At 53.9% G+C, this 14391-nt stretch overlaps 1 protein-coding gene across 18 annotated transcripts in view; it reads left to right on the top strand.

The window, feature by feature from the left end:
* Window positions 1–14391, top strand: part of SRCIN1 (SRC kinase signaling inhibitor 1) — a 72244-nt gene that overhangs the window by 44416 nt on the left and 13437 nt on the right. For 15 of the 18 annotated variants that reach the window (XM_053569655.1, XM_053569658.1, XM_053569644.1 and 12 more), the window contains 11 exons: window positions 378–470; window positions 693–736; window positions 1041–1228; window positions 2364–2539; window positions 7325–7455; window positions 7587–7734; window positions 8037–8283; window positions 8764–8998; window positions 11125–11279; window positions 11598–11750; window positions 12406–12528. In XM_053569655.1, coding sequence (XP_053425630.1) covers window positions 378–470; window positions 693–736; window positions 1041–1228; window positions 2364–2539; window positions 7325–7455; window positions 7587–7734; window positions 8037–8283; window positions 8764–8998; window positions 11125–11279; window positions 11598–11750; window positions 12406–12528 — 1693 coding nt within the window. The remainder of the gene's footprint in view (window positions 1–377; window positions 471–692; window positions 737–1040; window positions 1229–2363; window positions 2540–7324; window positions 7456–7586; window positions 7735–8036; window positions 8284–8763; window positions 8999–11124; window positions 11280–11597; window positions 11751–12405; window positions 12529–14391) is intronic. The other 3 variants (XM_053569657.1, XM_053569661.1, XM_053569659.1) reach the window with 1 other exon arrangement.

Raw genomic sequence — 14391 nt, 5'->3', positions numbered from 1 at the left:
GAGGCAAAACCATAAAAAATACTTGCACTTCCCTTGGGTGGTGTAGGAGGAGGGCTCCTGGGGCTTACTGGAGCCTTCAGGCCAGCTTCAGAAAGGAGGGTGGGAGAAAGGCATGGCAGGCAGGGGAAGTAGGAAGTACGTACCAAGGCTTGGAGAGGTCAGGGTGGACCTTAGGGAGGCAGTGGTGAGGGATGAGAGGGGTACTGTGGGATGGACCTTTAGGCTTTGGGACCCTTTCAACTGTCTTTGTGCTGGCTACCAGCGAGGGAATGGTGCTTCTTCTGGTTATCAATCTTAGCAATGGGGAACTGGTCAGGAGGGATCCAATTGTCAAAGGAAAGGTTGCTCTGAGCTACCTTCCCCCCCTCCCACCCTAGGGAGCGCATGGAGGCCATGGAGAAGCAAATAGCCAGCCTCACAGGCCTGGTGCAAAGTGCTCTACTGCGAGGCTCAGAGCCTGAGACCCCCAGGTGAGACCCCTCTCCCAATAGGGCTGGGCGTTGGGGCAGAAGAAAGGAGAGATTGAACCCTGGGCTCAACTCTGCCAGTGTCTCACTGGGTGACCCTGGGTGGGTCTCTTCCCTGCTCTGAGATAAGAGAACTGCGGATTACCTCTAAGATCCTACCCAGCTCTGACAGTCTGGGTCCAGCCTGCCCACCCTGATGGCTGTTTGTTTTCCCCTGTGCCACAGTGAGAAGATTGAAGGCTCCAATGGAGCAGCCACCCCCTCAGCACGTGAGTGACCTTCCTCCAACAAGTTCTTACCCTCTCAGAGCCTTAGTTTTCTAATGTGTAAGTGGGGTTTAAACAATAGCTACATTGGGCTTTCAATGAATAAATGAGTAGTCACCTTAGGCCAAGATGTCTTTGCCCTGGCACTTTGCTCCCTACAGTTAGGACTGACCACCACTCGGGACAGGCAGTCAGAGTCATGAGCTTCTCGGACCTGTGGGATCAGGGAGTGGGTGGGATCTTGGTCAGCCCCTCCCAGACTCATGATTTGTTCCCTTTTTCGGATTTTCACGGTTTTTCTCTGCAGCTGGAGGGTTGGGAAGCCGGAGCAGCGGGGCTACCCCGGTGTCTGGCCCTCCCCCGCCCTCAGCCAGCAGCGCCCCTGCGGGGCAGCCCACTGCGGTCAGCCGTCTGCAGATGCAGTTGCACCTGCGAGGCTTACAGAACAGTGCCAGCGACCTGCGCGGGCAGCTTCAGCAGTTGCGCAAGCTTCAGGTAGACCTCCTCCCGTCCCTGCCCCACCCACCCGCATACTTGCCGAAACCCCTTCCCACAAGTCGCGCCCCATTCCCTCCTCCTTCATTCCCCACAGAGCCGTCCCCGGCTGCTTACTGGCCCCTGTCCGAACCCTTTCTCCTCCCCTTCCTCGAGCACCGCTTCCCGCTCTGTCGTTGAATCTTCCCTCCCTTACCAAGCCCCTGCTCCTGGCCCAATCTCCTTACTGAGCCTTTCTTCCCCTTCTTTGGGTCCCCACCGCCCTCCACGAGCCCCAGTCCACCCACTAAGCCCCCCTCCCCCGTCAATATCCCTTGGGGGTCAGTTCCAGTACTTTCCAGCCCTGCTTTCCTTTTTCCCCCATTGAGGCAGGAGCTCTTCCCCCAAGTGCCCTCAACTCCCCCTTACTGAACCGGGACAGTTTCCTTCGCCCCGCCTGACAGATGGTCCCACCTGTCAGGAACCTGGCATCAATGCACCCGCTCCTCAAGCGGGCCCAGGGCCCGTCAGGTGAGAATAATGAGCTGAGACAGGCTGGGAATGGGGCAGAGAATTGCCATCTGGGCAATTTGGTAAGCTCTCGCCCATCCGCGCCATTAGGCTTGGAACTGCGTTGGATTTATCGTTAACTTAGTCTCCCTGTCCCAGTCACAGAAACTTATCAAACCTCAGCGCTTGAGTCCTTCATTCTAGTCCCGTCCCATTCAGGGTTGCTCAAGGCACAGCCATGCAGCCACACAGTACTCAGCGCCCCACATAGGGCCACCTGGTTTCTCAAATGTTCCCATCCCCTTCTGCTTCTATATTTCCCTAGAATTTAACCTTGTCTTCCGCCACTCCCCCCTTCTCACCCCTTTGCGGCCACAGCTTTGCAGCCTCACCTTCTGCAGGGCCCAGTTTAGCATTCCTCCCTCCACAATCCCCATCCGTTCTCCTGCCTCAGTGCTTCCTTGGAACTTAGCCCTTGGCCTCTGCCGCCCATCCCCATCCCACCCCTTCACTGCGACTCTGGGCCAAGCCAAGCAGCCGCATTTTCGCGGAGCCCCGCCCTGCATTGGCCTGTCCCGGCCCTTTCCCGCTTCACGCCTCCTCTCCCTCCCACCCGGGTCCATCGGTCCATCCGCGCGTCCCGCAGCTGCAGAACCAGGAGTCGGTGCGCGCGCTGCTGAAGCGCACGGAGGCGGAGCTGAGCATGCGCGTGTCGGAGGCGGCGCGGCGGCAGGAGGACCCGCTGCAGCGGCAGCGCACCCTGGTGGAGGAGGAGAGGCTGCGCTATCTCAATGATGAGGAGCTCATCACCCAGCAGCTCAAGTGAGGCGGGGCTCTCTGAGGAGGGAGGGCTGGGGGTGCGGCAGCGGTGACCTGCAAGCTGGTTTCGCTGGGAGGCAGAACACCCTTCCTTTTGTGCCATAGGTGGCGTTGGTCTGTTCTGAACCCTTATTTCATTCTCTGGCCCGATTTCTCTGTGACCCACAGATCTTTGTCCGTCTGTCATTATTCCTGATTTTTTTTTTTTTTTCTGAATTGATGCCTGCTTTTGTTTTATGGGCTTGCTTCCTAAATGGTCCACAGTCTGGCTTCTTGTGACCTGCAGCTTCACTCTCACGTGGCCAGCTGTGTGATTTCTTTCTGCCCTCTGCCTGCTTTTATTCTGGCCTGTGATCTGTGCAAACTGACCCTCAGGTAGGGCACTCAGGTAGAGTGTCAGGTGTTGCCAGCCGTCCAGCTCAGTGATTACCAGCCACCACTGGAGATCTCATCCCCTGATCTCTGAGACCAGCTATAGCCAAGGAAACCACTCTGTCTTCTCAGTGCAGCCGAAGCAGGGATCTTCTAGTCTTTAATAGAGAACACCCTGCTGCCAAATGCTTAGACATGGAGGGGTTAACAGAAGATTGTCTTCTGATCCAAATTTAGCAAATGGCTGTCTGGCCATGATTCCATTGTCTGGCACCTTTGAAGGGAGAAGCTGCCTTTCACCGTCCATTCAGAGAGTGAGCACCCCCACCTCACTGCAGCTTTCCTTTCTGAGTTACTGCTCCTTCCTGCAGCCCCCCGATCTTGGTGGCAGAGGGCACTAAGGGAGTTGAAGTCCAGATCCAGCACTAAGGGTCTATGTTACTGGGGCATTTCCTATCCCCTCTCTGTGCCCCAGCATCCTCATTTGTGCCCAATATTAAGATTTTTGTGCTTATTTTCAGAAAGGGGTTGGGGTGTACTGGCCAGTGACTCAGGGAGCCAGGAGAGACTGTCCAGCTTCCTCATTAAGTCATAAATGAACCTCTTGTAAGAGGCTCCTTGAGAAGGGTCACTGCTCCTCAGCCCAGGGCCCACACAACCTGATGGTACATGTGCATTTCAGTAAGGCTCTAAGGTAAAGATTCCCATGATACCATGTGGCTGAAATGAAGTAAGGGGCCACCTCATTTGGAAATAAGAGGCCACAGCCACCCTATCACTCTAGGTGTGATAGCTTAATGACAACTCCAGCCAGATCTCCAAGCAGACTGACAGCTGCCATCCCCCTCACCCAGGAAATTTCATTTAACTGACTTTCCCCTTTCCTTGTTGCTTCCCATGGGTCAGAATTTTCAAAAGGAACTTTACTAAGACATTAAAGGGAAATTAAAGGAAATGTAAAAGCACAAAGGCAGAAGACATGAAAGAACAAATTTATGCTACTATCATTATGAGTGTCTGGTCCTTGGCTCCTGGGGGCCTTGGTTCTCCAGGAACACACACCGCACCCCCCCCCCACCTCCCTCTGCCACGTGCCTGTTATAAAACCTGTTATTCAGACTGCTCACTTGAGAGCTTGGGACCTGCATTACTGCTTCTGGAATGTGGCTTCTGCCTCTTTGGGGTGGGGCAGGGCCCAGGGTGCCTACAGGCCCTAGTATATCTCTGGCCTGGCCATGAAGCACCCCACCCCCACCTACCCCCAGCTCCCATAGGCTCCTCAAGCGTTAACCCCGAAGTCCCTCCATCCACAGTCCCACAGCTGCAGAACCAGGAGTCTTGCAAGGGCTGCCTAAGCCCCTACATGCTGACTCTTGTTCCACTGTGCCAGCTCCTTCCCCTTTCCTGGCATCTTGCTGGAGGTTAAGCCTAGTTCATTCTTCTTGGCTCACTCACCTGTTCATTCAGCCCAGGACTTAAGCTCTATCTGGACATCGCCTGAAGGGTCAGCCTTGGCTAACCCAGCGCAAGCTTTGAGGGCATGTGATCTGTGCAGTCACCTGGGGCTCATACTCAGAAGGGCCCCATGCTTGGTTTAATGCTCTTCTTTCACTGTCTTGAATTCTTACTGTTTTTTGAACTAGGGGTACAACTTTCATTTTGCATTGGGCCTTGAAAATTATTTAGCTAGTTCCATACTGACCCTCCTGTCTTGACCCCTCCAGGACTAGGCCCAGTCACTCTCTGATCCAGTGCCTAAACCAGCTGGCCTGGGACTCATTTGCAGTCCAGTTAGGGGCCCTCAAACTTTAGTATATCGGATGGTTAGAAAATCAAGGCACTAATTGAATCTAAGCAGGGGCCTGGTTCCTTCCACCTGATGATTGCAATGTTGCTTCATCCTAAAGGCTTATCTGAGCCTCCTTTAAATGAGGGCTGCCTCATCTACCTTAAAGTGATGTTGGAGAGTGACCATTTTACAAAAACAGCACAGCCTGGGTCAGTCTGGCGCAAGCAGAAAAGAGTTGTTCTTTCTCATGTGGTGGAGCGGATGGGAATAGGACAGGGTGGGGTGTGTGAGTGATGTTGATCCAGTGTGGAAGTGAGATTCAGCAGAATGAATGGCAGAAGTCAGATGTGAGTAGATCTTGTTTGCCACAAAATGGTTGCATGATCTTGGACTAGTTAATGTTCTGAGGCTCTTTTAGTCTTTTTCTTTTTAAATGCCAAAGCCTTAGTTAGAGTAGCTAATGAATTAGTTAGGGTTAAATGCTATAACAAATAAGCTCCCAAATTGTATAATGGTTCAGAAGTAACAGACATATCTTTCTTTCACATCAGACAGTATTGGGTGGATTAACAGGTTGGCTTTCCTCCATGTAGTCATTCCGGGACGTAGGCTGATGGAGGTCTGCAATCTTCAAAATGTGCTCTCCAAGATCACCCAGAGAATTTCCAGCTTACCAGAAGGAGAAGTGAGCATGGAGGAGCTTAGTGGAAGGTTTTTATGGGCCACATCTGGAAGTGGCATGTACCCCATCCACTCATATTCCATAGGTTAGAGCTCAGTTGAATGGCCATTTATGCAAAGGAGGCTGGGAAATGCAGTCTGGTGTCCATGTGTAAACAGGAGGTAATAACTGTTCCCACCTACAGGATTTACTTTAAGGATTAATTAAGGTAATGAACGTCAAGGGCTGAGTGTAGCAGCTGGCGTGCAGTAAATGCTTAATACAAGATAGCTCTTTAACTGGTAGTGCTGAGTCACAAGGATTTTGCCCTTGACTCCAACTTGGTCTGTCTTTTCTCCTGCTAGTTGGATGAAGATGTATAAGGCATGCTGATAAGATTTACTGATGACACAGAGCTTTAAGGGAGAGCAAATCTGTTGGATGGTAGAACTGCGATTCAGAAGTTGTTCGAACCTGGATTGAACTGAAATCCAACAGATGGGATTTGACAGGAATGTATGTAACATCCTGCATGTGGGTCAGGGATGTCAGTGACTCAGGCACAGAATTGAAATGGCCTACCTGGGCAGCAGGTCCTTCTTTCACTTGCTCATTCACTCCATAATTATTTACCAGACATCTACTCTGCACCAGGCATCATGCCAGGTGCTGGGAATTGGAAATAAATCTGGAGGACATGGTGCTTCCCTGCCTGGGGCTAGTGATCCACAAATGGAAGCTTCAAGGATTGGGGGGAGTAGGAGACAGATCCCCAACTCCAAATGAGTGACTAGAGGGGAGCTTCCTGAGGACGAGTGGAAATTAGCCCGTGGTGTGTGTGTGTGTGTGTGCGTGTGCACATATGTGCAGGTATGAATGGAATATTCTAGTCTGAAAGAACAGCTTTATAAAGGGCCTGAGAGGGCAGCATATACACGGACTTCAGGGAAGTTCCAAATGGGTGTCAACAGTAGCAGTCCAGGTCAGGGGCATAGGGTTTGCAGCTCAGTAGAGAACAAGCTCCAGCAACTGAGCCTTTGTCACCTGCTTTCCCATCTTCATTAGTTTATTTCATCCTCCTAATGGCCCCATGAATGAGGAACTCTTACCATCCCCAGTTTTGAGACAAGGAAATTGAGGCCCAGAGATATTAGGTGACTTACTTGCCTGAGATCTCTCTTCTGGGAAAGCAGAGCTGGGACTGGAGCTTGTATCTATCTGACTCCAGAGCCAAAATTTTTAAATTTATTTATTTATTTTTTGCAGTTTTTTTGGTTGGGGCTGGGTTTGAACCCACCACCTCTGGTATATGAGGCCGGCACCCTACTCTGTTGAGCCACAGGTGCCGCCCCAGAGCCAAATTTTCAACTGTGACTCTCAGGCCCTTCTTTAGCTGTATTGAAGAGTTTGGATTTTAGCCCCAGGATGATGGGATCCATTTAGGGTTCAATGGAAGGGGTGGCAACCTGGTCTGATTAAGATGTGGGGTCTTAAATGACACAAGCTCAGCAGAAATCAATGAAAATCGAAAGCAGCTTTGGCCTAAAGAAAAAGAGGCTAAATGGCTAGATTATTTGAGAAAAGGCAGGTGGATAGCGTCCCCTCAGACAAGAGACCCCTTAGGGGAATGTGTCGCTGCTTCCAGTTCTCTGAAAGACTTCCAAGTTCTCTGCTGCTTCCTTGGCAGAATGAGAATCAGGGGCTGCAAGTTATAGGGAGGGATATTTGAACTGATGTTGTGGAAGAGCAGAATTTTCAAGGGGAGGTCAGAGTACCTCTCAGCAAGCTCTTCTAAGGCCTCCTTCCCTCTGAGGCTTGGTATTGCTGATTTCACTTGGGCATGTGCCCTGTATGTAGCTGGCTTTTAATTTTGGTCTAATTGGTGGCCTGGTTTCTTTCCAGCTGCCCAATTTCAGGGGGCTGGGCTGGGGCCAGAGGGGCTGAGAGGGTCTCTCTGTGGCTGCAGTGACCTGGAGAAATCAGTGGAGAAGATTCAGAGGGACATGACCCACAATCACCGGCTGGTACCTGGCCCCGAGCTGGAGGAGAAGGCGCTGGTGCTGAAGCAGCTTGGGGAGACGCTGACGGAGCTCAAGGGTGGGTCTGGGGCCAGCAAGCATGGCACATGGTCCAGGATGGGAGTCCCTCTAACGCTCTTGCCACCACCCCTATCCTTCTAGTCCTCAGTGCTCTCTCTGGCCCCAGCTCACCCCTTCCTGTCCCCTCAGCTCACTTCCCAGGCCTGCAGAGCAAGATGCGGGTTGTGCTGCGTGTGGAGGTAGAGGCAGTGAAGTTCCTGAAGGAAGAGCCCCAGCGTCTGGATGGGCTCCTCAAGCGCTGCCGTGGAGTCACAGAGACGCTGGCCCAGATCCGAAGGTCATTCTGTCCCTGACTTCTGATTTCCCTTGGGGTCACATACCTGGCCCAGATCCATAAGTCAACCTGAGCCCTTATCCCGACTCCCGGAAAGGTTGGTCTACTCTGACCTGTGACCCCTTGCATGCCATAGGCTCAGCTTTCCCTTATGCTGGGATCAGTCACTCCTACCCTGGCTCTCCCACCTCTCCTGCAAGATCCCAGAGCCCATCTCATACCCCACTTCCCTCAGGCCAACCCCCCCTAAGGGGGGGCCACCACCCTGCTGGCCTCACAGCTGCTCCTAACTCTCCCAACACTAGGCAAGTGGACGAGGGTGTGTGGCCACCCCCCAACAACCTTCTGAATCAATCCCCTAAGAAGGTGATGGCTGAGACTGACTTCAACAAGAGCTTGGACTTTGAAATGCCACCCCCCAGTCCCCCGCTGAACCTCCATGAGCTGAGTGGGCCAACTGAGGGAGCCCCACTCACCCCCAAGGGGGGCAACCCTACCAAAGGCCTAGACACTCCTGGCAAGAGAAATGTGGACAAGGCTGTGTCCGTTGAGGTGCTGGGGCCTGGGATTGAGGGTGGGGTCTGGTTCATAGGTTCTTACCACCACTCTAGGGTGGGGCATGCCAAACTTGTAGGTCCTTTCTCTTGTAGGAGGAGGGTCAGTTCCCTAATGGAAGTCTAAGAAGCATAATGAGGGTGACATTAGTCCTGCTAGACAGAAAGCATATTCTAAAGCTATAATAATCAAATCAGTGTGGTGTTAGCACCAGAACAGACTGTGGTCAATGAAACAGAACAGAATGTCCAGAAACAGGTCTAAGTATATCAAGAATACTTGAAGTGGCATTTCTGACCCATGGGGATAGTGTGGAATACCCCTGGAGAAGTCAGAGGGTGCTGGGCGGGGGCTGGATCAAATGTGAGCCTTCCTTTTCTATTCCTTGCGTGTGACTGGGGGGAAGAAGTGAGGCCCCAGAGATACCTAAGCAGGCTAACCGCCCCAGTCCTGACTCTCAGCCCCCACTCCCACAAGGCTGCAGAGCGAGACTGGGAGGAGAAGAGGGCAGCTCTGACCCAGTACAGCGCCAAGGACATCAACCGGCTATTGGAGGAGACCCAGGCAGAGCTGCTCAAGGCCATACCTGACCTGGACTGTGCAAGCAAGGCACCCCCGGGCCCAGCCCCCACCCCAGACCATAAGCCTCCCAAGGCCCCCCACGGCCAGAAGGCAGCTCCTCGAACGGAGCCCAGTGGAAGAAGGGGTTCAGGTATGAGGGTAGCAGGGACTGGAGAAGAGTCCAGAGTGGGTGGCCCCCATCTGCAGGTGCTGTCAGGATGACAGGGGTGGGGAGCATTGGGAAATAGGAATCGCTGTGGTTGGGCTGCCAGAGGAGGGCGGCTCTAGGGCATCAGCCACCTTCTAAGGGAAGACTGAGACCCAGAAGTACTGGTGAGTGGGCTCTGCCTAGGGCTTTTCCCGCTACCCTGAGAGCTGCCAAGAGCACCACTCTGGGGGGATGTGCAGATCCAGGCAGAGCCATCCACCTACACATCTTGACTGAGCATGTGCCACCAACCAGGTTGTGCTGGGGGCACATGACAGCACTGCTATTGATGCTGACACAGTTCTCGGGCTCCTCAGCCTATCAGCGAGCTCACCAAGAGGCAGAAATCTGGACCAGAAGTGGCAGTCATCATGCATTTATTTATTCTTTCCTCCAACACCTATTTGTTAAGTACTTACTGTGTGCTAGGTGCTGGGGATATAGAAATAAGGCAGGGTTTGATTTTAAGGAGCTCAAAATTTAGTGAGAGATGGCTGTGTGGGGTGGCTCATGCCTGTAATCTTAGCACTCTGAGCGGCTGAGGTGAGAGGATCGCTTGAGGTCAGAAGTTTAAGACCAGCCTAAGCAAGAGCAAGACCCATTTCTACAAAAAATAGAGAAAATTAGCTGGGTGTGGTGGGTGTTTTCTATAGTCCCAGCTATTTGGGAAGCTGAGGCAGGAGGATGGCTTGAACCCAGGCACGTGAGGTTGCTATGAGTTACAGCAACATCACTGCACTCTGGTTTGGGAGCCAGAGCAAGACCCTGTCTCAGAAAAATAAAAAATAAAAAAGAAGAAGTTGTGAAGGAAATAATACTAACATTTCTGTTTGTTGTGCACTTACTATCCAATAAGAACTCTTCCAAATGGCTTCCATGTATTAATCCTTATAATTTTACAACAACCCCAGGAGGCAGATATGGTAATTATTTCCATGTTACCCATGAGGACACTAAGGCTCAAAATGGTTAAGTAATCTATCCCAAGCCATACCTGGTGTATAAACCAGAAATAGAATGTGGGTGCCAAGTACAATGGCAGAGGTGAGCCCTGGTGCTGTGCAGCCCTAGAGGAGGCCCCAGGAGGGCAGGAGAGCTTCCTAGAGGAGTACTTTCCACTGGAGTTTTCAAAATAAGTAATCACGGGCGGTGTCTGTGGTTCAAGGAGTAGGGCCCTGGCCCCATATACCAGAGGTGGTGGGTTCAAACCCAGCCCCAGCCAAAAACTGCAAAAAAAGGGCGGTGCCTGTGGCTCAAGGAGTAGGGCGCCAGTCCCATATGCCGGAGGTAGCGGGTTCAAACCCAGCCCCGGCCAAAAACCACAAAAAAAAAAGATAGTCAAAAACTGCAAAAAAAAAAAAAAAGAAGAAAATAAGTAATCACTTCCCTGGCCAGTGAGAGAGGGCATTCCAAGGAGAGGGACTGACAAGTGCAGAGAATGCTGGGCTGAGGAGTTTGGATGGGGTTGGGGTGATGGGGAGCCACTGGAGGATCAAAACGGGGCAGAGTCACGCTGAGCAAATTGCCCTGGGAACAAGACTGGAGAGGGCACTGGGTTAGGGAGAGCCCAGTAGGCAGGGCAGGGTTCAATGTGGAAAAGCAACAGAGCTGGGCAGAGGACAGAGAGGCAGATGAAGAAGCTGGTGAGGGTAGCACCTCTTCAGCTGTGCGCAGGGATCACCAGGTCTCTTAAACTGCGAATTCCTGTTTAAGGGGTGGTGGGGTGGGGAGCACCTGAGCTGCCTGCATTTCTAATGAGCTCCCAAGATGGGGCATGCCAAACTTGTAGGTCCTTTGTCTTGTAGGAGGAGGGTCAGTTCCCTGGCCCAGGGACCACACTTTGTGTAGAGAGGGGTTGGCATGCTCTAAGAGGAAGAGGGGTAGAACTCAGGGCTGATGGCAGGGGAGGTGAGAGAAGGAGGGGCCCTGTCCTTGCCCCTGAGTTTTTCTTTCTCCTCCTCCTGGTCCTCCCTGGAGGAAGGAGTGAGTTTTATCCCTGGGAGGCAGAGGTAGTGTGTTGGCTCCAGGGTTGTGGATCCCCTGACTCCCAGCCCCTTGGCTGACTGCAGATGAGCTGACAGTGCCCAGATACCGCACGGAGAAGCCTTCCAAGTCGCCCCCACCGCCCCCTCCCCGCCGAAGCTTCCCTTCCTCCCACGGCCTGACCACCACGCGCACTGGAGAGGTGGTGGTCACCAGCAAGAAAGACTCAGCCTTCATCAAGGTACCGCTCCCACCCTGGGCAGGGGACCAGCAGATTGAGTTAGGGTGAAGCCTGAGATGACATCTGGAGACCTCTGGGCTGGGAGAGAGGACCCCTTTCTCAGAGGAAGTGGAAGGTGGTGACTGTCGTTCTAGCTTGGGATCCTGGGTATGTGTATTTGCCCCAAGTCCACCCAGGGCCCTGCCTACTGGGGGACACCTGGCAGGGGACGGCAGACATGGCAGATGAGAGCTGGGATAGGTGGGAGATGGTGCTGAGGGTGAGCTGGGGTTGGAGGGGGCTAGAGCCTGAGCTTGACAGTGGTCCTGGGTCTTATAGAAGGCTGAGTCTGAGGAGCTGGAGGTGCAGAAACCCCAGGTGAAGCTGCGCCGGGCTGTTTCTGAGGTGGCCCGCCCGGCCTCCACCCCACCTATCATGGCTTCTGCCATCAAGGACGAGGACGATGAGGATCGCATCATTGCAGAACTGGAGGTGGGTCAGCGCATGCCTGGCCCCACCAGGCCTCAGTGTGCCCCCTTTCCTGTGGGGCTGCCCCAAGGCCAAGTAGCAGGACTTGGCAGCTAGACAGATGCTGGGGCCCTCCCTGCTGAGTGCTGGCTGTAGAGGACCCCCTCCTTCTTGCCCCCATTTCTTCTCCACTATAAATTGGGAGGGGGTCTAAAGTCTTTCCTTGCAGGTTTGAGTTTTTTGATTGTAGTCACTGAGACTCCCCCCAAATGTCCCCAGACTCCCTGTACTCTGAAAGTCCCACACCTGGGTGTTCTGAAATCACTGAGATCCTATCACTGAGCATGCTGAGAACAGCTAGAACTCGAGACACCTACCCTTGAGTATTCTGAGGACAGTGGCCAGAGACCCTCATTCCCAAGTGCCTTGACTCACCCAGTGCTGAAGGTCACCATGCTCAGTGTCCTCAGCACCCGCCCCAGCCCTGGTGCCAGGAGCAGGTGGACTGCTGGGGCTCCTGTGGGAGGTGAGAAAATGGGAGCAGGCTGGGCCAGCGGCCATGGCAAAGAGGTGAGGCTAGGGGCCCAGCACCATCCAGGCCACCCCACTCTTGGGTTTCTGTACCCCCATTCTCCCTGGTGCCCCTCCTCCAAACCTGCCCCCACCTTCTGCTCCCCAGGTGTTTGAGAGAAGCTCAGTGTCTTCCCTCCCCCCCACGCCCCGTCGCCAGCTGATCCCCACCTTGCTGTCCCCCCAGGACCTGGGGCCCCCCAGGGGCTCAGCCCTGGGTCCCACACGGAAGGTAACGGGACTGCCCACCTCTCACAGCTCTCTCTGCCTGTGCCTCCACTGCTTCCTCTCCTCACCTCTCACGCTGACCTGCTAAAACACCAGCCACAGTCCCAGTCCTGCCACTGCCACAGTGTCACACATGTGGACTCACTACCCCGCTGGACAGGCGCATAACCTTCTTCCCTCCTGCCTCCTAGGTGGGGATTTCCCGGAGACTCCAGCAGCCTGGAGACCCAGGCTGGGTCTATGTGACCCCTTGAGTCTGTGTTTTATGCAGGCTTGGTTCTGAGTCTTCCTCCTGGTGGCCTGGCTCTTTCATCCCAGTCTGCAGCCTGAGTCTAGGTCTAGCCTGAAGCCTGACTGTTGTCTTGGGCCAAGATTGGAGGTTGGATCTTGCTCACAAGATAACTTTGGATCCAACTCAAAATCTGACCCTGTCTTGAGCCCTTGCCTGGTCCCCACCTCTGTCTCCACTGCTCTGCAGCCTGTGCCAGGTGATGGGCTCTGTTTTACCCCCTGTGCCTTACACTGGGGGCCAGGACATCCAGGAAAGGCTCATCTGCAGCCTCCTCCCTGCCACGGCCCACCTTGACCCCCTGGTCAGGGGCCTAGGAGTGGAAGAAACCCATTCCGTTTCTTGGCTGCTGGTTCTGTCTTTCAGCATTGGGAAGTTCTTCCTTCTCTCTAACTTCAGTCCTTGCTGCTGTCCTGCTGCACTTATTTCCTCTTTATTCTTTTTATGGGAATTCGGGACACCTGTTTTCTGCACTTCCTCCTTTAGGACTATGCTGTGCTTGTGGGATGGGTGGGGGAAAGTTCTGAGAATCTCTCCCTCTGCCTGGTCAGGTGCGGCTGGGAGAACCCTCTACTCTGTGGAGGGACAGCCTCCCCTGCACACACACTCTCACCTTTCCTGTCTCGTTCTTCTGGCCCATAGTGGGCCGGCCCCATGCTGGCCACCACCTGATGTCTGGCCTGGTCGGTGGCCTGTTGGTACTTTGTTCTCTTGGTGGAGGGAGCAGACAGGCATCAGCTGGGTGAATAGTGCTATCTGCTGGGCAGGGGATGGGCACAGAGCAGCCCGCAGAACCGTCTAAGATGAGCAGTGTGGGTGCGGCAGCCCCAGGGGCACTGTGCCTTCGGTACTTTGCCCCCTGCTCCCCACACCTGCCCCTTGCTAGTTCTGGGAGCCAATCCTAAGGGGGCCCAATGGGCAAGGCCCCTCCCCTGGCCTTATGAGCCTGTCTGACCCTCTACATCCTATGGCGCCATCGGGCAGTGGAGCTGGGCAAGTGTGAGGTCATACTCTCTGCCTTCCCCGTCTACATCCCCTGCTCCCAGGTAAGCAGGTGACAAGGCTGGGTGGGTCACCATGACGGGGTGGCTGGAGTCCCTGATGCACCCCCCACCATGGCTCCTTTTAGTTGAAAGAGCACTGGACTTGGAGTCAGACCATCTGAGTTCAAATCCTGGCTCTGCCTCTAACTAACTGTGGGTTGGTGACCTTGGGCAAATCACATAACCTTCCTCATTTGAGGAGTGGGGTAATGAGAGCAAGAACCATTTCACGGGTCACAATAGGCATTAAAGTGAGGACAGATGTTACAGCACCTGGCATACAACTGGTGCTCAGAATTAGAGCAGGAGCCCCTCAAATCGGGGGTGGGGGGGACACTTGGGGCCTCTCTCTGTGCTCCCACCGAGGCCAAGGCCAGGGCTGCTCACACGGAAGCAGGTGCCCAAGGGAGTGCTGCCCGAGTGTGTGTGCAGTAGAGGACCTTGGGAAAGTCTGAGTCCAGCCCCTTCTGCAGTGGAGCCCTAGGGAGAGCTCACAAAGCGGCAAGGGGACCAAGGGTCTCTGGCTTAAGATGCA

This window comes from Nycticebus coucang, chromosome 18 (assembly GCF_027406575.1).
Source record: "Nycticebus coucang isolate mNycCou1 chromosome 18, mNycCou1.pri, whole genome shotgun sequence".
Classification (NCBI taxonomy): domain Eukaryota; kingdom Metazoa; phylum Chordata; class Mammalia; order Primates; family Lorisidae; genus Nycticebus; species Nycticebus coucang.
This window is presented reverse-complemented; position numbering and strand designations above follow the sequence as displayed.